General features: G+C 48.9%; 1 protein-coding gene across 1 annotated transcript in view; it reads left to right on the top strand.

Moving 5' to 3' along the window:
- The window catches only part of USP12 (ubiquitin specific peptidase 12), a 77,269-nt gene that overhangs the window by 35,515 nt on the left and 20,311 nt on the right, over positions 1 to 21,443 (top strand). Inside the window, exons 2-3 of the mRNA XM_047755729.1 lie at positions 1,441 to 1,521; positions 13,556 to 13,769. Of these exons, the coding sequence (XP_047611685.1) occupies positions 1,441 to 1,521; positions 13,556 to 13,769 (295 nt within the window). The remainder of the gene's footprint in view (positions 1 to 1,440; positions 1,522 to 13,555; positions 13,770 to 21,443) is intronic.

The raw sequence follows: 21,443 nt of genomic DNA, 5'->3' as shown, positions 1-21,443 counted from the left end.
GGGTGTGGGGAGTGGGGCTTGCAGCCTTCCACCAAGACGGTGTCTTCAACGGATCGTAGAGTCGCTGTGATAATTGAGTTTGGTGTTAAAAAACCGTTGGTGGATCGCTAAATCGAGAGGTAAATAGCATATGTAAACTAGTGATTGCATCACGGTCTTTATGTGAAAGTAAAGATGTGGCAGGGATAGACCTGATAGGGCCCTAGTAGTAATTCTTAGATTGAGAAGAATAAGGGCAGTGGCGTGCTCCGTGCAAGTGCTGGGCGGCTGGCGGATGTTAGAGGAAATATTTTGCTGCAACCTGCCTGCTGGTGCACCCGGCCCCTTGCATCAGTGTTTATTTTCGGGCCTGGGTCGTCAGGAAGTTGGGAGGTCTGGTCCGCTAGGGTCTAGGCTTCCCAGGCTCAGGCACGGCAGGGCGGGCTCCTGGGCATCGGGTGATGCTGACCACGGCCGTGCCCTCGGGAGGTGGTGTGTCGTCCCGTGTGCAGCTCTGCAAGGCGGCCGTCAGCTATTTTGTGAGTAGAATGAGTTAAATCTACCTGGTGGTATGTGTTCTTGGGGGTTTTCACTAAGCTTAGGCAGCATTACCGTGTTTTCGGAGTTGCTTTTACTTGCCTTCGTCCTGAGTCCATCGCTGGCATGTGGTGGTGGGGGGGACCCCCCCCAACCCAGATGCACAGAACGGAGGCGATCGTGTTCCCGACGCCGTGACCCACAGTTACCGTCTGAGCAAGGCCCTTTTTTGTCGGGCTTCGTTTTGTTTTTTCCTTCTGCTCCTTCACTTCGATTGCCTGTCCCGGCCGCCTTCCCGCCCCGGCTCAGCTGTGCTCCGTGTGGGGTCTTCGGCCCCTTTGCCATGCCGCCCTTGGGTACAGGTGTGGTGGCCGCCTGGGTTAATCGCCTGCTTGCTTTATCTAATACTGTGTTTTTGAGAAATAGCCATGTTTTTGTATGTCAGTCTGGTTCATTTGTTGTGACTCACCTGGATTGCTGTCAGCCGTGAGGTCATCCGTGCTGTTTCAGTCAATGCTCTTGTCGCCTGGAGTTCGCTGTGAGAAACGCTCAGGTATATACCTCTGAGGAGGTGTCAGGTCACTGAATAGATGGGCCTTTAATTTCACAGAATTTTAGCTCTCCGAGATGGCTTCTATGAGGTTATGTTGCTGTTAGGCTACAGGACACAGCAGGCGTTTCATGCATTGCTTAGAAAAAAGAACAAGGTATGAATATATAATTCCTTGATCCAGCCTTTGGCTCCGTGAGAACATTCCTGCAAGCTGGTTTTTAGTCATATTGTAAAAGCCTTTATTCTTCACTGTCGTCCTTTATCGTATTTCCATAATGTCAGGTACAAGGATTTCTCTGTAATGTGTATATAATTATGACAGCATCATGAAAATGCCGTAAATACTAAGATTTCTGTGTTTCACTTTACAGGGCGCCAATGCCTCGGCATTAGAGAAAGAGATTGGTCCAGAACAGTTTCCTGTCAACGAGCACTATTTTGGGTTAGTCAATGTAAGTATCCATTGACACTTAGCCGTCAAAGTGATGGCTTGGAAGTAGTTTTAAGAATGATGAATGCAGTTCGCAGTTGATTCAAGGAAAATTGTTTGTTTGTGTCAGTAGGCTTAATGCCACGAAACCTGACTTGGAAGTTCAGCATCGTCTCTAATAGAGAAACAAAGTGACCTGATGTCTTCAGAATTTTGGCACGTTATCTAACTTGTCAGCCTGATTTTTCCTATTTTGTGTCAGACTTTTCTCGTAACCAGAATTTCATTTGGCCAAAAATCAGTGATCCCCCGGTTCTTTGAGAATTAGTTACATGTCTGAATATATCTGGTCCAGAAGTGCAGATATAAAGATGGTTTGTAAATACCTCCTGCATCTGTGAGTCTTCGTCAGTTTGCCTCTGGCCCTGTCCCCGTGGTATCCATTTAAGAGTGTATAATATAAGAAAAAAACATAGCCCCATCCTCGTCGATGTGATTCTTGTAATTACAATTATTAAAACTTCAAAAGAACTCTCTCCGGAATTATCAAATCTTTGTTACATAGTTGTCAGCGTTTGTTTACGCTGTTGTCCTGTATTGTTAGGTGTATCCATGCGAGAGTTTTAAAATAAACATGTACCGATGATCACACAGGCAAGTAAGTTATGTTGAACAAATCGGCGTGTCCCTGAGAGCTGGTGCGTAACTGACGTGCAGATAAGAGTTCCCCGTGCGATTCGACGAGGGCGGGTCATACTGTGTGTGTTCTTGTCGGGGACCCTTCCCTGTCTGCACTGGGCGGAAGCTGATCACACGCGCTCAACGGTACCCTCTCCTCTGTCCTTCCCTCCCCGAGGGACGCTGCTCTTCAGTCCTCTGGCTTTTTTCTTTCTTTTTTGGGTCTCACCCACGGCATATGGAGGTTTCCAGGCTAGGGGTCGAATCGGAGCTACAGCTGCCGGCCTACACCACAGCCACAGCAACCTGGCTATTTTTTTCTGGAATTTGCCCTTACAGTCTAAAGAAAGTGCTTATACTCCTATTAAAAAAAACCCCACCGACTTCCTGTTTTGGTAGATAAGAGACTTGGCCCTGCTCTCCGTCCGTCCCTGTCCAGCCTCACTTTCCCTCCTTCTTGGCACGGCTTCAGTTTTCATTTATTCTTCCCAAGTTTTCAACAGAACTAAAAAAAAAAAAAGTCCCCCATGTCAGTTTCCCCCGAGCCCTGCCGTCAGGTCGGTGCGCCGTCCTCTCCCTGCGAAGACGCGTGTCACGGCCCCCTGCTCGCCGCCCTCTCTCTTGCTGGCCGGCCTGTGCCCCGGGCGGCCTGTGCCCGGGCAGCCAGCCGGCTCTCTTCCATCACCTTCTCTTCTCGTGTCTCCTTTCCTCCATCCCGTCTTCTCACTTTCTTCCTCCCTCGCTGGTGGAACACGTCCTTGAGTACCGGGTTTAGGAAGTGTGCGTGCGAGATAAACGTTGAGGTCTTGTTTCTTTAAGAATGTTCTGGCCGTTGTAAGAGCTGGACATCCATCCATCCGAGGCCCCAGCCTGCCTTCAGAAGGACGCGTGAGGGCTCGTCCTCTCGCTTTCTGGCTGCCGTCGGTGCTGCGGGGCTGATGCCTTTCGGGTGCTTGATCTCGGGGTACTCGGCTTTTTCCCCGTTTAAAAACCTTGAGAGGCCTTCAGGGTGTTTTCTATCCACAGTGTTCCTTTTTTTTTGTCTTTTTAGGGCCACACCTGTGGCACATGGAGGTTCCCAGGCTAAGGGTGGAATTGAAGCTACACAGCTGCTGGCCTGTACCACAGCCACAAGAGTGCAGGATCCGAGCCGCATCTGCGATCTACACTGCAGGTCACTGCAACACCAGTTCCTTAACCCGCCGAGTGAGGCCAGGGATTGAACCTGCATCCTCCTGGATACTAGTCGGGTTTGTTACCTCTGAGCCACAACGGGAACTCCATATCCACAGTGTTCTGGAACCTTTGCATGTATCTTGCCACCCCCACCCCGTCATTGTGTTGGGTGTTGATTCAGACTGATGATCTTTTATTTCCCTTATTTCTAGAACATTTCTCATACTATTATTGGGATAGTTTTCTTCCGGTCAATGTAATTTCTCTGTTTTGTTTTTTTAATATGGTTAGTTGCATATTAAAACATATTGAAGCACTTAGACTGATTATTTTTCCTCCCATTGTTGATCATCTGCTGTACTCTACATTTTAAACTGTATTTTCCACTTCTTTGTCCAGCTCATTGCACTTTGTGTTTCTTAGAATGTTACTTTTTTTTAATCTTGTTTAATGGAGGCAATATTTTCTGCTATTTTTCTCAGGATATTTGATTGCTTCTGAGACCTTCAAGTTTCTTTTTCTTTTGGCTGCACCTGTGGCATGCAGAAGTTCTAGCCAGGGATCACACCTGTGCCACAGCAGTGACAATGATCCTTAACCCACTGAGCCACCAGGAAACTCCTCTATTTTAAACTTTACTGTCTCTGCTATCTGAAGCTTTCCTCAAGTTTTATTCACCTGTAACAGTGAAATCTCAAAGGAGGATTGGGGCTTTGCGCGTCTTGTGGGGGGAGGGCTCTCCTTTTGCTCTAGAGTGACCCCTGGCCAGTGCCTTCCTCCTGCAGCCCCACCCCATTCAGTAGCTAGAGCCACTTCTCTGGGCTGTTTATTTTCTGCGGGGAGGAGCCCTCCTGCGCCAGTCGAGGGTGGCTTCATTCTGTGTTTATTTAGTCTTGCTTCCTGTGTGGTGCCTCACTGCTGTCCTGAAGTCTCAGACCTGGAGTGTCCTAGTCATTTTCTGTGGACACTAAACCTGCAGCTAAAAGAAAGCGTAAATTGGAGTTCCCGTCGTGGCTCAGTGAACCCCACTAGCATCCATGAGGAGTCAGGTTCAATCCCTGGCCTTGCTCAGTGGGTTAAGGATCAGGTGTTGCCGAGAGCTGTGGTGTAGGTGGCAGACACGGCTCGGGTCTGGTGTGGCTGTGGCTCTGATCTGACCCCTAGCCTGGGAACCTCCGTATACCGAGGGTGCAGCCTTAAAAAGACAAAAAAAAAAAAAAAAAAAGAGAGAGAGAGAGAAAGGAAGCCTAAGTGCCCGGGATTGAAATGATTCTCATAAGGCCGCACACCCAGACTCATGTTCTCAGATGTCCCTCGCAGCCCACGGAAAAAGTCCCTGACCCTGTAGCCGTGAGTCTATTGTTTCCATTTGTCTCTAGGGGCCTTTGGGCTTCTATTTCCTGTAAGTTCGCTGATAACTGTAGTCAGCAGTGGTTTTCTGTGGCCTTTTGAGTTTTGGCCTAATCTCTTGTATTACCATCATTTTATCGGGGTTTCACAGGGAAGAGAGTTAAAGGAATATATTTAATCTCCTTTATCGAGAAGTCTGGCCTCCACTTGTGACATCTGAAATGTTTGTGCTCACAGACAGTTGTCTAGTGGAAAAAAGCCTCGTTTCAGTGCTGGGGGTGGCAGAACCCCCGTTTCTTCCATCTCTTCGGTGTCACCAGTATTTGGTTCAGATTCCAAAGCTGCTTTGTGTCTGGAACTGAGGTAAGGGGTGCCCGTGGTTCGGATCCCAGAAGAACCCGTTTTCTTGAGGACAGACAGCAGGGTCGTGTACACGGACGGCTGTCTGGCCTTGACCTTCTCCAGCAGAAACATCTCAGTCTCCATTTGGCACCTAACTTGTGTGCACGTGGCCTCAGAACAAGTCAAACAACATCCTAGATAAAATCGTAGGAGTTCTATCATTTTTTCTGCTGTTGTTTTTAATTAAAAATAACATCAGTGTCCACATAGCAGTGTTGATGGTGTTCAAAAATAAAGTTTCTAAGAAGGTATCATTTTTGTTACTCCGTAGGCATCAGTTTAAATGCAGAAGCTAGAATTTGTGTTTCTCCCTAAAGCTGAGGAACTGAGATCCAGTAAAACCAAGGAAGACAGAACTTGCCGCTCTAGTTTCTGGTCTCGGTGCCTGGTCATCCGGGTCCGGAGTGGAGATCTGCGAGGTGGCCGGGACGCCAGCCGTGAGACCGAGGAGCACCTGGAATTACACTCCGCGATGAGCTGGTGGTCAGAGTGGCTGCAGCAGAGCCAGTGCGGGGATGACCCGTCTCTGGGACCTGGGCGCTCGGGCTGCTTGGCAGCTCTGTTCTGTACCTTTAACTGTCTTCCCTTGCGTCCTATGTTCAGCTCTTAAATTATCTTCACGCTGCTCTCTCATTTCCTTCCGCCTTTTTGATTTGTGGAGTTATCACACTCTTTATAAAGTCTCTTAATCATTAAGGTTGGAGCCTTGAGGGGTTGGGGAGGGTGGCTTCATTGATGCAGAGATGTGCATTTTAACGTTTCCGCCCCTCTCTCTGCCTGCCTGCCTTGTAGTTAGTGTTTTAGGCAGCGTGGGATGTAGATGCTCTAAGAACTCGGTGGTTCATCTTTCCTGACCTTTGGAGCCTGTTAAAGTGAGGCACCCAGTTTCTTCTCATCAGCCTGTTCTTAGCTAGGTGTGCGTTTCCAGGTTCATTTTCACTGCTCTTCACAAAAGGCTGATACTGAAAAGAGTTCCTATTAGATTTGCTCGATTTGTTCCCTTTTTGCGACCAGTAAGTGGTAGAATCACCCAATAACACTTGCTTTTGGGAAGTAGTGCATGTACTTGGGCAGATAGCACATGAGACTTCTTTTTTCATGGAGAGAAGAAAAATAGACACAGTTTAAGTTAACCTTACCAGAAATTCAGTGAAGTGCTTACTCTTCACTTGGTTGGTTCATAACAGCCTGTTTTCCACTATTTTCAGTTGTAGCTATTTTTATCTTGGAAGAGTATTTTCACAAATGATAGCTTTTATGGCAGTTTATTCTTAATGGTAAATACCGAAGTTATTTTAAATTAAAAACAACAGCAGAAAAAATACTATAGGACTCAAATGACTTTACCTAGGATGTTGTTTTACTTGTTCTGGGACCATCTGCAAAGAAGTTAGATGCAAAATGGAGAGACTGAAATGTTTACTCTTAATGAGAAAATAGCTGTAACATGACATTATAATTGGCATCTTACGTGGAGTCGGTGGTGCCTCTTGCCTTACTCTTGGGGATTCTGGTGCTGATGACGAAGTCAGGGAGGAGGAGCCCTGCTGTGACGCGGGTTCCAAACCCTCTTGAGGCACAGGAGCCTTGGGCAGCTTTCTCTTGCTCTGAAATACCCCACTTAGCTACCTGTCAGCTGTTTACACTGTCAGCGGAATGCTTTGAAAACAGATTGCCCTAATCTGATAGGCCAGACTGCCTTTTTCCTTTCTTTTTTTTTTCCTTTCTGCCTTTTTCTAGGGCTGTGGAGGTTCCCAGGCTAGGGATTTAATTGGAGCTGTAGCCACCGGCCTGCGCCATGGCCACAAGCAACGTGGGATCCGAGCCACGTCTGCAACCCACACCATAGCCCATGGCAACACCGGCTCCTTAACCCACTGAGCAAGGCCAGGGATCGAACCTGCAACCTCGTGGTTCCTAGTCGGATTCGTTAACCACTGAGCCACGATGGGAATTCCTGCCTTTTTCCTTTCTCTCTCACAGCTCCTGAGTATTTACCGCGCAAAGGTGATAGCAGGGGTGACTTGGACTAGTGCCATCTCTTTCTGACTTTTATGCAGTCTCTCCATTGTTAATAGCCTTTTTTCATCATTTTATTGTGTGATTTTATATGAATTTTCTGATACACGAGGCCCTCAAACACAGGTAGGTTGAGCTTCATAAATCTCATTGTGAGGCTAGACCGTCTCATCAAAGGCCTTTTAGCCTGAATTGCTGGTAAGTCATTAGTCGGAACTCTGGATTCAGGGAACGGAGGCGGTTACGGAGGAAGGAGCGACATAAAAATGAATGTTTCTTTCCATTTGTAGGTTATAAAGTTGATTAGGCAGATGTCTCTGGCCAGATTGGATCAAGTGCCCAGGGCTGTGGCAGGGCCTGCAGGAGGCCTTGTGGCCGCCCCCTCGCAGGAGGAGGGACAGGCCGTGGGGTGAGGCTCTAGGACTGAAGATGGCCCACTAGCCTTTGGTTTAGGTCCCCTGGCGGCAGGGAGCCCGGTGGGCAGAGGCAGGTGGTGTCATGTTATGGGAAACAGGGCCACTGAGCGAGACATGGTGGCCGGGGGGGGGGGGGGGCGCCCAGAGGGGGCTGTTCCACAGGACAGGTGCCACTGCCAGCCAGCATGGGGACAGTGGCGCATTTAAACATTTTAAAACATGGTGCTCTTGACATAATGGTGTTAAAACCAGAGTCTCCAAATGAAATATGTAAACCGATTCATTGGGAGGAAAAAATTAGCATTTTTCATGTTTATTTTTATCTAATTCTTAATAAATTGATGACACTGGCGCCCACACTCTGTCTGTGGGAGGTGGTTCTCTTTTACCCACAGTTGTCCCTCTTACTCTCTGTGCTGTTGTGTTCTCTTACGACTGAAGTGTAGATTCAGAAACTGTGTGATTTCATTTCAGCTAATCTAATTCTTCAAAAGGGACGAGTGGCTCAAATAATTGCATAGGGGAGTTACTTTTGTGGCTCAGTGGTAATGAACCTGACTAATATCCATGAGGACACAGGTTCGATTCCTGGCCTTGCTTAGTGGGTTAAGGATCCGGCATTGCCATGAGCTGTGGTGTAGGTGGCAGATGTGACTTGATTCTGGCGTTGCTATGGCTGTGGGGTAGCTTGCAGATGCAGCTCGGATCTCGTGTTTCTGTGGCTGTGGTGTAGGCTGACAGCTGTAGCTCATTTGACCCCTAGCCTGGGAACCTCCATATGCCACCGATACGGCCCTAAAAGGACAAAATAATGATAGTAATAATAAAAACTGTAGTGGTGGAGTTCCCGTCGTGGCGCAGTGGTTAACAAATCCGACTAGGAACCATGAGGTCGAGGGTTCGATCCCTGCCCTTGCTCAGTGGGTTAAGGATCCGGCGTTGCCGTGAGCTGTGGTGTAGGTTGCAGACGTGGCTCGGATCCCACGTTGCTGTGGCCCTTGCGTAGGCCGGGGGCTGCAGCTCCGATTCAACCCCTAGCCTGGGAACCTCTATGTGCCGTGGGAACGGCCCAAAGAAATAGCAAAAAAGACAAAACAAACAAACAAACAAACAAAAAACTGTAGTGGTGAGGTACTTTGAACTATGCTGAGTTCTCCATGCAGATTATTCATTTAGTTCTTTACAGCGTCTTAGAGGCGGGTGCTGTTACAAACCTCCTTTACCGGGGAGGAGACTGATGAACGGTGGCTTGGTAACTTCCCAGGGTCAGATAGCAGATTGCACTTGAACCCGCGTAGTTTCAGATCCTCTGTGCTTAGTTGCCATGCTTTGCTGCTAGAAAGACAGGCAATTACTTAAGTGAATTGAGACAAACTTGTCAGATGACGTTGAAAATTTAATACCATCTTGTAGGATGTAAAGGCTGTCGAGGAGACGCTTCTCCCCTTGGGCCCACTTGTGTATCTCTGTGAAGGTACCCTTTCAGCTCTGATAGCCATGGAAACTAGATATCCAAATAATTGAACTGTCAAATCACTGCATTCAAATCTATAACCCACAGTTGACAAAAAACAAAACAAAACCCAGTCTCATTGCTCTCATGTAATGTTAATAATTCACGGGTTCATCTTACTTACATTTGTACATTTTAAAATTTTTTTGGCTGTGCTCATGGCATAGGAAATTCCCAGGCCAGGGATGGAACCTGTGCCACAGCAGCAACCCAGCAGTGGCAATGTTAGATCCTTACCCTTCTCTGCCACAAGAGAACTCCACATTCGTTTTGTGTGTGTGTGTGTGTGTGTATTTTTTTTTTGCTTTTTAGGGGCGCACATTGCAGGGTATGGAAGTCCCCAGCCCAGGGGTTGAATTGGAGCAATGGCTGCCGGCCTACACCAGAGCCACAGCAATGCCAGATCTCAGCTGTGTCTGTGGCCTACAGCACAGCTCATGGCAACATCAGATCCTTAACACACTGAGTGAGGTCAGAGGTTGAACCCACATCCTCATGGATGCTAGTCAGTTCTGTTACATCTCAGCTACAACAGGAGCTCCACATTTGTTATATTTTTAACATACATAATGTAGTACATCTATTATTTCTAAACACATATGTGTATATTAGGGATATGTGCTGAAAATCTTTTTTTTTTCTTTTTTTCTTTTTAAGTCTGCACCTGTGGCATATGGAACTTTCTGGGCTGGGGGTTGAATTGGAGCTGCAGCTGCTGGCCTATGCCACCACCACAGCAACAGCAGTGCCATATCTGACTCAGATCCGAGCTGCACCTGTGACCTACACTGCAGCTGGCAGCAGTTCCGGATCCTTAACCCACTGAGTGAGGCCAAGGATTGAACCTGCATCCTCACAGACCTTATGTCAGGTTCTTAACCCACTGAGCCACAAGGGGAACTCCAAAAATGATCTTACTGATGGGGGGAAGTTTTTTTTTTTAATACTTGGAGAAGAAGACATTAGAGAAAGCCAGGGATAGGTCATTGTATTCAGTCAACAGTTGAGTTCCCGGGTGGCCTAGTGGTTAAGGATCCAGCATTGTCATTGCTGTGGCTCAGGTTCCATCTCTGGCCTGGGAACTTTTGCACGCTATGGACATAACCAAAAAGAAAAAAAAAAGAAAGAAAAATCAATGATCATACCTTAAGGACAGCAACTTTTAATATTTGTTTCCTCCGATTTTACACCTGGTCATATCTTTGATCTTTAGAACGAGCTGAAAAAAACACAGGGTAGGTTTTAACCCCCCAGCAATGTATTTTTTAGAAACCGAGCATTTCAGAGACAAGAATGTGGAGGAAATCATCCCAGTCTTTTGCCGGAAAACTGTGTCTTTGGAGGATATGTGTTTGGGTTTTAGGAACCTCAGTGAAAGTTTCCATTAAAAGTCAGGGAACTAGAAGGAAAAGCGCCCAAGTTACGAAGAAGATTGAAGGTTAGCTTGTTCCGGAGAAACAGTCGTTTCAACTTTTCATTTTTCCGTGCTGGGATTGAGGCAGGCGAGTGAAGAGCACATAACAGAAGGCTCAGAATCCACGGCCGTGAGGCCTGTGCGCCCCATCCGGGTGCGGAGGTGAGCGGGCGGTGGGGGGCTGGCCCCGGCCTCGGATCGCGGGTTGCTGCTTCCCGGGCTTGTCCTCCGGGCTTCCTTTCCCTTCACAGGTCAGGGGTCATGATCATAAATGCTTTTAATAAGCCGTGAGATGCTGTCTTGTGTTTTCCTCCACCGACTCCATGGAAGTTGCCAGACTTTCCTGGTGTTGATTCTATAATAAAACGTCCAGATTACGGGCATTATATCTTGGTTTACAAAGCCGTGGTTTGTTGGTCATGACGAGTGCAGTTACTCGTGCTGTTCAGACTGAAGAACTGGAGAGTCTCCTGCAGCTGTGCTCAGTCCCTGGACAGGCTTTGCTGAGGTATATCGCAGTTACGTGTATGGCCGATGATAGCCATGCACCATCGGTGTGTACCTGTTGGAGCATTTCTCCGGAAAGCTTTTAAAGCGTCTGTCTTTATGAAGTCAGCTCTCGGCTGCAGCTAGCACTGTCAGCATAGATGCCGTAAATCTTCACCGCCTCTCACGTCCTACTCGTTTTTCCTTCTTTCTTTCCTTCCTTCCTGCTTTCCTTCCTTTCTGGCTGCCCTGCAGCATATGGAGTTGGCAGGCTAGGGATCAGATCTGAGCCATCGCTGCACCCTAAGCTGCAGCTGCAGCAACACTGGAGCCTTAACTCGCTGTACCGGGCCAGGGACGGAACTTGCGTTCCAGCGCTGCCCAGACACCACTGATCCCATTGCACCACAGCGGGAACTCCCCTGTTCCTTTTTTGGGGTATTCTTCCTCTGTTCCCTGAGTATCTCATAAATTAGTAGCTAGGTCTGGACACTTAAAGTTTAGTGATTTTGTTTTGTTTTTTAAGACAAGAAAACTTTTTAGGAATTGCTACATGCTTCTTGGTGCATCGCATCGTGAGATGTGCAAGTTTGGTTCACTTTCAATGAGTGCCCTGGGGGCTCGGCTCTGAGCCTTCCGCCGCCCCCCTTAACTTAATGCTTTTAGTATCCGTGATAGTTGTTGCCTAACCCACTGCTTCCAACTCTTTCCTCCGAGTTTATTAGCAGGAGTTATTCTCTAAACAAGAACTTCAGTGCCCCTGAAATACGGTTTCTGTAGGAAGGGCAGGGTAAAGCTTTGATGCTTTCCTTTTTTATATATTTACACCTCCGCTTGGAGACTCATAGGCTGTGAATTTTTACGTAGTCGATGTTCTTGTCCGTTGCAGTGATTCTCTTTGGTAAAAGTTGGCTCTCGAAACCACACAAAAAGATCTTCCAGGCTAACGCCGTTCGTTGTACAGTGTCTGCATACCTTGTGCAGCCGCATCTGTAAGTTGTCCGAGTTCTTTTTGTGGAAAAAAGGTTTTTAGAGGCCACAGCCTGTGTGTGTGGGAAACTTATTGCTCTGGAGGCCTTTTCAGTGGACAGGACTTGAGAACTTGTGCACGTGTGCAAACACACTTTAAGATTTACAGAAAGGCGTGCCTTTAGTGTTTTTCTTTTTTTTGTCTTTCGTCTTTTTGAATTGGAGCCACAGCTACCAGCCTACGCCACAGCCAGAGCAATGCAGGATCCTTAACCCACTGAGCGAGGCCAGGAATCAAACCTGCGTCCTCATGGTTACTAGTTGGATTCATTTCCGCTGAGCCACAACAGGAACTCCTCTCTGTGGCCTTCTAGGGTTAATGTTTACGGATCCTGTCCCTGGCAGGACTGTGAGAACCGTCCTCATTCCTTTTTTCACAATTTCCAGGCACTCCCCACAGCTTCACCGATTGACTTTTAGGTGTTTTATTAGTTGGCATTGGGAGCCAGTGTCTATTAATGGTAAGGGAAAATGAAGGCAGAACATATTTATCAATTATGTGTTATTTTCTTTGTAAGGCAGGAGTGTTTCCTCCTGTTATTAAAGAGCAGGAAGTTGAGGCTCCGTGAGTGGTATGGACCTTCTCCAGGTCACCTGGCCAGTAAGACAGAGGTCGTGGTTCAGGACTGAGCTCAGGAGCTGAGTCCACGTCTTTCCCATAGATCAAGAGTAGTCTGACCTGCCGTTTCAGCGCGTCCCTGGTGGATATGCTTTTGCACTGGTGCTTTTGCAGTTCATGCTTCAGAGGGTCTTGTTTTTCCTTGTCTCTCCTTTTTGTTCATTTTTTGGATACCACTGAGGAACCTGACAGTAAACCTCACTTATGTGGGGAAGAATTTTTTTGAGAGTTATATTTATTTTTATTTATTTATTTACTTTTAGGGTCTCACCCATGGCATATGGAAGATCCCAGGCCAGGGGTCTCATCGGAGCTACAGCTGCTGGCCTACACCACAGTCACAGCCACACCAGATCCAAGCTTTCTCTGCAACCTACACCACACATCCTCATGGATACTAGTTGGGTTCGTTACTGTTTAGCCACAACAGGAACTCGCAGAGTTATATTTTAAAATATATAGTATATCAAATGCTTTGTATATAATTGATACTAACGATGGGAATTGAAAAAGAAAAATTCTCCAGAATCCTAAAGCTTACCTATTCTCACGGTTTAAACTGCATGGTTTTTTGTGTGTTTCCTTTTCTCTCTCTTTTTCCCCTTTCTCTTTTGGAAGTTCCTGCACCAGATCCCAGCTGCAGCTGCGCCTACACGACAGCTGCAGCAACACCGGATGCTCATCCCACTGCACCACGGCAGGAACGCCCCAAACTGCCGAGTTCCTTGAATCTGTTTTCGTTAAGGCCAAACTTACTGCATGTGTTTGCTTCCATTGTAACCGCAAGACCGGAAGCGGATGCCAGGAGCATCCGCTGAATGTCGCAGCGGCCGAGGCAGTTTCAGTTCACGGGGATCACGAGGCCCCCCGCTCTTCTCTCCGCCACTCACGTGCGCATTCGTTCTCGTGACTGCGTGTTCCCCTTTTTCACAAACCGTGTCTTTTCCACCCCAGTTCGGGAACACCTGCTACTGCAACTCCGTCCTCCAAGCACTTTATTTCTGCCGTCCGTTCCGGGAGAAAGTTCTCGCCTACAAGAGCCAGCCCCGGAAGAAGGAGAGCCTCCTCACGTGCCTGGCCGACCTCTTCCACAGCATCGCCACGCAGAAGAAGAAGGTTGGGGTCATCCCGCCCAAGAAGTTCATCACGCGGTTGCGGAAGGAGAATGGTAATCGGCTGCGTGCCGCCTCGCTCGCGGGCCGGGGGGCCGGGCGGCCGGGCGCGGGTGCGGGAGCCTCCCCGCGTCGGAGGAGGTGCCGGTGCAGGGGGCGCTGAGCGCTGTTCCGCGATCTGGGTCTGTGTGCCAGCAAGCCGGGAAGCCTGGTGTCGCGGTTGGCCTGCGGGGCTTCTCTTCTCGAGAAAAGTTTGGTTTGGGGCCCAATTATTGTACACTTGTGGCTTTCATCTCGCTTTCGTGTGTGTTACCTCAGGTGGTCCTGACAGTAACCTGATCAGGGGAGCATGTTACTGCCCCGTTTTGGCATGAAAAAAACAGGCGCTAAGGGACTCGCCAGGAGTCACACCCCAGGGACGAGAAAAAGCCAACAGGAAATTAAACTGAACGTCCCGGCCTAGGATAGGCGGTTTTACCCCGTCCTCCTCCCTTTAAAAGTAGTTACTGGCGTTCCCGGCGAGGCGCAGTGGTTAACGAATCCGACTAGGAACCATGAGGTTGCAGGTTCACTCCCTGGCCTCCCTCAGTAGGTTAAGGATCTGGCGTTGCCATGAGATGTGTAGGTCACAGACGCGGCTCGGATCCCGTGCGGCTGTGGTGTAGGCCGGCACCTATGGCTCCAATTCGACCCCTAGCCTGGGAACCTCCAGATGCCTCAGGTGCGGCCCTAGAAAAGGCAAAAAGACCAAAAAAATAAAAAAATAAAAATAAATTAAACAGTTACCGATTACACCCCACTTCCCTTTTCTCTTAAGATGCTTTTCCTTCCGTTTCCACGGCCGGCCCGCACCTCAGACATCGGCTCCCTCCCTTCACCTGCATCACTGGTGCTCAGAGACGGTGGTGAGCTCGGCTCCGTCCTGGTCCTGAGGGTGGAGCACAGCCGTCCGCTGGGCTCTGCTGCCTGAGTTCAGAGGGGTCTAGGGGACGCGTAGGGTTCTGGGTTCCGTTCCGTTGGATGTAGGCATTTCCACCCCTGTAGAAATAAAGTCGGGTGGTGGTTTTAGTTTGTTAGCTGTCAGCTACAGGGATCCCAGTGCTTGGCTGTTTCTGCCGCACAACAGAGCGAGCCAGCTGGACGCGGACACCCTGACTCACTCTGTTGTGCAGCAGAAGTGGGCACAACATTTAAATCAACTGTGCTTCAATAAAACTTGAAAAAATGAAAAAAAATGCGGTGGTGTCTGCGGACATATGATTCGAGACGTCTTTAAGGTTGGTTGGTAAACACACCAGAGGGGCGTCCTGCCCTCGGCTCAGCTGACCTGTTCATCGTCACATGATTAAGCGGGGGTCGTATCTCACTTCCTGAAGCGCACAAAGACGCTGCAACGGCAGGGCTGTAGATGATTATTCTTGAATCTGATACCCGTGTTAAAGGTTTTCTTCATTTTTTTCTATATAAAAATATAGAGCAGTTGATGAACTGCTCACAAAACACACAGCTCTGTTGTGTTTCCCTGATTAAAACTAAACACTGATGTAAACTACAGGCCTGCATGGTATCTTCTGTTTTAAAAAAGCCAAGTACAACTCGGTTAGAATGTGGACTGAGTGATTCACGTCTTTTTGCCCGTATTAGTAAGAAACTTAAAAACGTTTGTCCTGGCAGAAAGTTTGTGTACAGTTGACCCTTGAACGGCGTGGTCTGACGCGCGTGGGCCCGGCGTCTGGGGTCTGCTCGTTAGTAGATCCCGCAGGACTCCGCCCTCTGCACTGCTCACAACCACAGACGCGGGACCGGGGCCAGGGACCGCGGGTACAGGGGATTGGGTCTCTGTGGGGAGTCCCTGCTCCTTATTCAAGGGTCAGCTGTACACGGTAACCGAACATGCTGTCCTTTCGGGGCGATGAGTGTTTCAGAAACATGAAACGTAGAATGTGAGTGCCCGTTATTTCCCTTTCCATGTAACAGGACGTTTTTCTTGACCTTGTTGAAGAGTGGATTGTACGTGTTCTCTCTTAGTTAGAGCCGCTGTAGTCAAAATCCCGGACACGAGGTGGCTTAAACCGTAGAGGACTTATTCCTCCCAGTCTAGAGGGTGGCCAGTCCCAGGTTAAGGCACCAGCAGGGTCATTGCACACGGCCACCCTCCTGCTGGGTCCTCTCGGCACGACAGGGAGAAGCAGGCTTTCTCATGGCTCTTCTCATCTGATCACTGTTCTCAGCCCACAGGACTAAATGACCTCCCAGAGGCCCCATCTCTAGACAATATCGCCTTGGGGACTAGGGTTTCAGCCTGTGGATTTGGGGGGCAGGTGCATGCCGTCCTTAGCGTTATCTTTAAGCGAGCAATACGTTTTGTTTTTTTTTTTGTCTTTTTGTCTTTTGTTGTTGTAGTTGTTGTTGTTGTTGCTGTTGCTGTTTCTTGGGCCGCTCCCGCGGCATATGGAGGTTCCCAGGCTAGGGGTCCAATCAGAGCTGTAGCCACCGGCCTACGCCAGAGCCACAGCAACGCGGGATCCAAGCCGCGTCTGCAACCTACACCACAGCTCACGGCAACGCCGGATCGTTAACCCACTGAGCAAGGGCAGGGACCGAAGCCGCAACCTCATGGTTCCTAGTCGGATTCGTTAACCACTGCGCCATGATGGGAACTCCCAGCAATACGTTTTTAATTCATGTTGATGCTCTAGCTGAACACAGAGTTCAAGTTACTGCTTTTGAAAGTTCTTTGTGGTTCAATATCTGCAGTTTTACACGTTAGCTTATCAAACCTGGGATATCTGTACAATGTTTATTTTGTTTCATTAATTTAATTTTTTAACTTTTTTTAAATAGTGCTGCACCTCTAGCATACGGAAGTTCCCAGGATAGGGGTCATATCGGAACTACAGCTGCCAACCTACGCCACAGCCACAGCGCTGTGGGATCTGTGCTGCATCTGTGGCCTACACCACAGCTCACAGCAACACCCGATCCTTAATCCACTGATCGAGGCCAGGGATCAAACCTGCATCCTGATGGATACTAGTCAGCCTCGTTACTGTTAAGTCATAGTGGGAATTTGCTGTTTATTATATTTGTTTTTAGGGCCGTACCCATGGCAAATGGAGGTTCCCAGGCTAGGGGTCTAATCAGACCCCTGTAGCCACCAGCCTACACCACAGTCACGCTAGCTCTGAGCCTTATCTGTGACTTACACCACAGCTCACGGCAGCACTGAATCCTTAACCCACTGAGTGAGGCTGGAGATTGAACCTGAAACCTCATGGTTCCTAGTTGGATTCGTTTTTGCTACACCACAATGGGAACTCCTTGTTTCTTATTTTTTAATAGCTCAGTATTTTGTATATTTTTTTTGTGTTTAGGCAGAGTCTGTTGATACACAGTAGACTTCTTAATTACTTTCTGAAAGAAATTGATTCCAGAATGAATATTCTGGAATGAATATTTCATAAGCTTTGTTTCATTTTTCTATACTTCAGAAACAATATTTAATAGAAAAGCACATTTATTACTTGATGTTGCTGGCTTTTGTTGTGTTTTGATTTTTGGCTTTTGGGTCCCCCCCCCCCAGTAATTAAGGGAGTGCATACAAATCAAAGAAGATTTAATAAGTTATGCATTGCCTAACTCTCCTGGGATTTTACTGGCTGGTTTACTTTAAATCTGAATATTAAGTTTGCTGCCTGTGTGAGTAGCTTTTGCTGTTAGATGTGCGTCTTAGATCAGTCTCCTTCCGGCTCGTGTTGAAAACCTCACATTCTGTGCTCTGAGTGGATATTAGCGCTACTGTTCTAACCACTCTAGCTTTATATTATTAATCATTTTGATAAATATCCCTTGGAAAAGAATCGATTTTACTTTCAATTATGGATTTTTATTTTTAAAATGTTGTTACCTAATCGTGGTAGCAGCTGCTACAGTGCCGTGCTCACACACAGTTGCTAACACATGCTCCACACGTGTGCTGTCTTTGCTGACCGGCAGTGTCTGCACGGCATTAGTGACCCTGCCGTGTGTGCCAGGTGCTGTGCAGGACCTGGGGACAGTGCAGTAGGACAAACCTGTGCCTTCAGAGGGCTGACAGACAGGCAGTTACATGAAATACTCTGTCAGTGCTATGAGAAGAGTAAGCAGGACAGGCTGGTTGAGAATGAGGGGGCTGATGAGTGAGGGGAAAGAGAAACCCGAGGTAAGAAGCAAGGTGTTTGAAGAGCCGAGGCAAAATGCCTCCAGGCAGGTAGAGCAGAAATTGCAGTTGCCCTGGGTGTTTCGAGAACAGTGAGAAGACGACCGTGGCCGGAGTGGCACGCGATGAAGACCAAGTTGGAGAGAAAGCAGCGCCGGGCCGGCACCTCGGGGGTCCTTCTGAAAGCCGTTGAGGGGCTCCAGGAGGGCTCTGATCTGCAGCGGAGGGTCCACTGGCCTCAGGGGCCTGGCGGGGGGAAGGGGCACCGGTGGGCAGCACGAGCAGAGGCGGGGCCTGGCCGGGAGGCCCCTGCAGAGGTGCTGTCGACTGTGACCGCCTGCCTGCGGGCTCTCCCGCGTGGAAGACTCACACGCGGGTTGGTGACCTAACTCCACGGCCAGCGTGGCCCAGCGGGAGGCCTGGCGGGCAGACCCGCGGGCTCTCAGCAGTGCGCCGTGTGCAGCTCTTTGGGGCCGTGTTTGTTCTTCGCTTGTCCTCTGAGCTGTTTGCACCCCTGCTGTCTGCTGGCCCGTTCATTCATTCACCCCCTTCAAGAGATGGCAGCACGTCTGCTGCGCGGCGGGCACCGATCTGAGTGCTGGGGCTCGGCCGGGACCGCCGCCGGCAGCGCCCTGCCCCTCGGGAGGCTGCGTGGGCGTGGTGTGCAGAGAGACGGGCACAAAACCGAAGAACATCCTGGCGATGGGTCTTCCTCAGGTGAGGAAGTGCTGGTTGTTCACAGGTAACAGCTCTGAAACAGATCCTAGGAAACAGCTTTGTCATATTCATCCATCCTTTTCCCCCCAAAGAGCGTGGAAGATATTTTGTATAATGAAAAGCTGTAGCTATTTCTGAATTATGAAGAAAACTTAACTTTTAGGCGGTGATTTCACTTTTCCTCTTTTTTTTTGTCAGTAATCTTGCAGCCGTGTCAGGACTTTGATAGCTCATATATGTCTTATACGTGTAATGAAATTGCCTCTCCCACTAGACTGTCAGTTGCTTGGGGTCGGGAGCCATTTGTTTTTTTCCTCACCTTTGTCTTCCCAGCACTTAATCTAGTTCCTGGCACGTGTTAGGTGCTTGCTAAACATTTGTCGAAGGAGTGAATTTGTTTGATTTGCCAAAGCAAGTTTTTTGTTTTTTGTTTTTTCTTTAGCCTTTTTGTCTTTTTAGGGCTGCACCTGTGGCATATGGAGGTCCCCAGGCTAGGGGTCAAATCAGAGCTGTCGTCACCGGCCTGTGTCAGAGCCGCAGCAACGAGGGATCCGAGCCAGGTCTGCAACCTACACCACAGCTCATAGCAACACCGGATCCCTAACCTGCTGAGCAAGGCCAGGGATGGAACCTGCGTCCTCATGAATGCTAGTCGGGTTCGTTAACCTCTGAGCCACGATGGGAACTCCTTGCCAAAGCAGGTTCAAAGTCCGCCTTTCCCATTATGCTTAGCAGAGAAGAGAGCAACCCAGGGAAAAAACAAGAGTTTAGAAATTAAATATAACATACAGGGATTGTTGTGTGGCCATTTAGTTGGTGTAATTTCAACGTTTATGTGGTCTTAGTGGGTGTTTAAAACTTGTAGTGGCTGCTCTTAGCTTAGGCTCTGCAGGATTCTGGCATATAAGGTATACTATGTTTATAGAAAATAGACTCTAAATTATTTTAAATGTCATCGCAAAATGGCGTATTCTCTGATCCACTTCACTTCTCACTTCCAGAGCATTCGAATCATTTGAGGTATTTCTGTGACGATGAAGTCATTGTTCTGTGTTAAAAGAACATCCAAATAAAGATGTTACAGCTTTAAAAAAAAAAAATTGCATATTTCTGCTTTACCAAAAAAGTATTTATTTTGGAAACATGTCCATATGCCAAAACAATTTTTTAGGAGGGAGAAGGGAGTTTAGGTTATTAAGCCGCCACGTAGGGATCCACCGTGACTTATTTAACCCTCACCTTAACCAGGCCCTTAGCAGCCTTCGTAAAAGCTTGTTTTGGGGAGTTCCCGTCGTGGCGCAGTGGTTGACGAATCCGACTGGGAACCATGGGGTTGCGGGTTCGGTCCCTGCCCTTGCTCAGTGGGTTAACGATCCGGCGTTGCCGTGAGCTGTGGTGTAGGTTGCAGAGGCGGCTCGGATCCCGCGTTGCTGTGGCTCTGGCGTAGACCGGGGGCTATAGCTCCGATTGGACCCCTAGCCTGGGAACCTCCATATGCCGCGGAGTGGCCCAAGAAATGGCAAAAAGACAAAAAACAAGCAAACAAGCAAGCTTATTTCGGGTACACTGTCATTATCCCTCGTCCTAGAATTTCTACGATTTCCCCAATTTGTTCCCAGTCAGCTCCAGCAAAATCTCCTTCCAGTCCTCCTCCTGAGGTGGGTGGGTCTGGATTTGTGTCCTGGTTTGGGGGGGGGGTAAGTGAGAGATGAGGGCTCTTTGTTTTTGGGGGTTCGCGTTCATTGATAGAAGCTGCCGGCTCATGGAGCAGGTTAGCGCAGGACTCAGGGTGCGTGGAGAGACCATAAACCAGGCCGTCCGCGGGTGGGGTGCTGGCGGGTGACGGCAGAAAGGTGCGGTTGAGGTCCGGATGGCCAGGACTTGGAGCTTTCTCCCTTGAGGGTGGGTTTTCTGTACCAGAAAGGGGGCGGTGCTTTACAGGTGGCAGCAGGGAGCTGGGAGATGCCGAAGGTGAATCGCTGGGGGGTCGAGAGCAGAAAGCAGCTCCCAGAAGGAATGGCAGAACGGCCGGGGGGGGAAACGAGGTGCAGCAGGCGAATGAGAGGAGTGGGGATGGGAGACGGGGCCCAGGGGTGGAGGCTTGGGAGACACGGTCAAAGGTGTTGGCCTCCGTGAGCTCCACCTCGGCTTCGCCGGTCCGGTGGTGGCCCCGTGTGAGGGTTCCCAGGGGGCTTGGCTTGTTCTCAGACAGAGGGGGGGCCAGGAGGTCCTGCAGAGGCTCGGCCGCCTCGCCGTGTGGGTGGCGGTGGGAACGGATCCACTGTCCCTCGCGGGCAAAGCCAGTGGACGCACAGGATTTCCAGGTCCAGTTCCACTAGGTTAGGGCGGCATGAGCTCTGCAGTGACTCTCAGGGCTCAGGGCTTTTACTATTCTTAAAAGTATAACATGGGGGGGGGTCGTTTAGGGCTCATCACCCCCTGGGACAGACTTAGAGCAGAGGAGTGAGGGGGGCCCCAGTGTGTTCTTAGGGTCCCCGGGTTTTGCAGCCCGGTGCCTCTGACGCCCGCGTGGTCGGGGCTTCGGCCACTCTTGCTCCAGCAGCTGCACCTTGAGTGGGATGCTTTTTAAAGTCTTTTTGCCACCAAGATTTAAATCATTACTTTCTTTTAATATTCCTGAAAATGACTGTTTTCACTTGTTTCCATTTGGTCTTTTAACAGCCTTGCGGCGGGAAGACGGGGTTTCATCTCACAGACAGAGGCGAAGGCGCTTTTGGTTACCCTGGGGTTGGATGTTTTTCCTGTGTCTTATTTAACCTTTTGAATTTTGTTACTGTAAATTGTTGATTTCAAG

The sequence above is a fragment of the Phacochoerus africanus genome, chromosome 13 (assembly GCF_016906955.1).
Source record: "Phacochoerus africanus isolate WHEZ1 chromosome 13, ROS_Pafr_v1, whole genome shotgun sequence".
In the NCBI taxonomy this organism is placed as follows: domain Eukaryota; kingdom Metazoa; phylum Chordata; class Mammalia; order Artiodactyla; family Suidae; genus Phacochoerus; species Phacochoerus africanus.
Note: the sequence above shows the minus strand (reverse complement) of the source record. Positions and strands in the feature narration are given on the sequence as shown.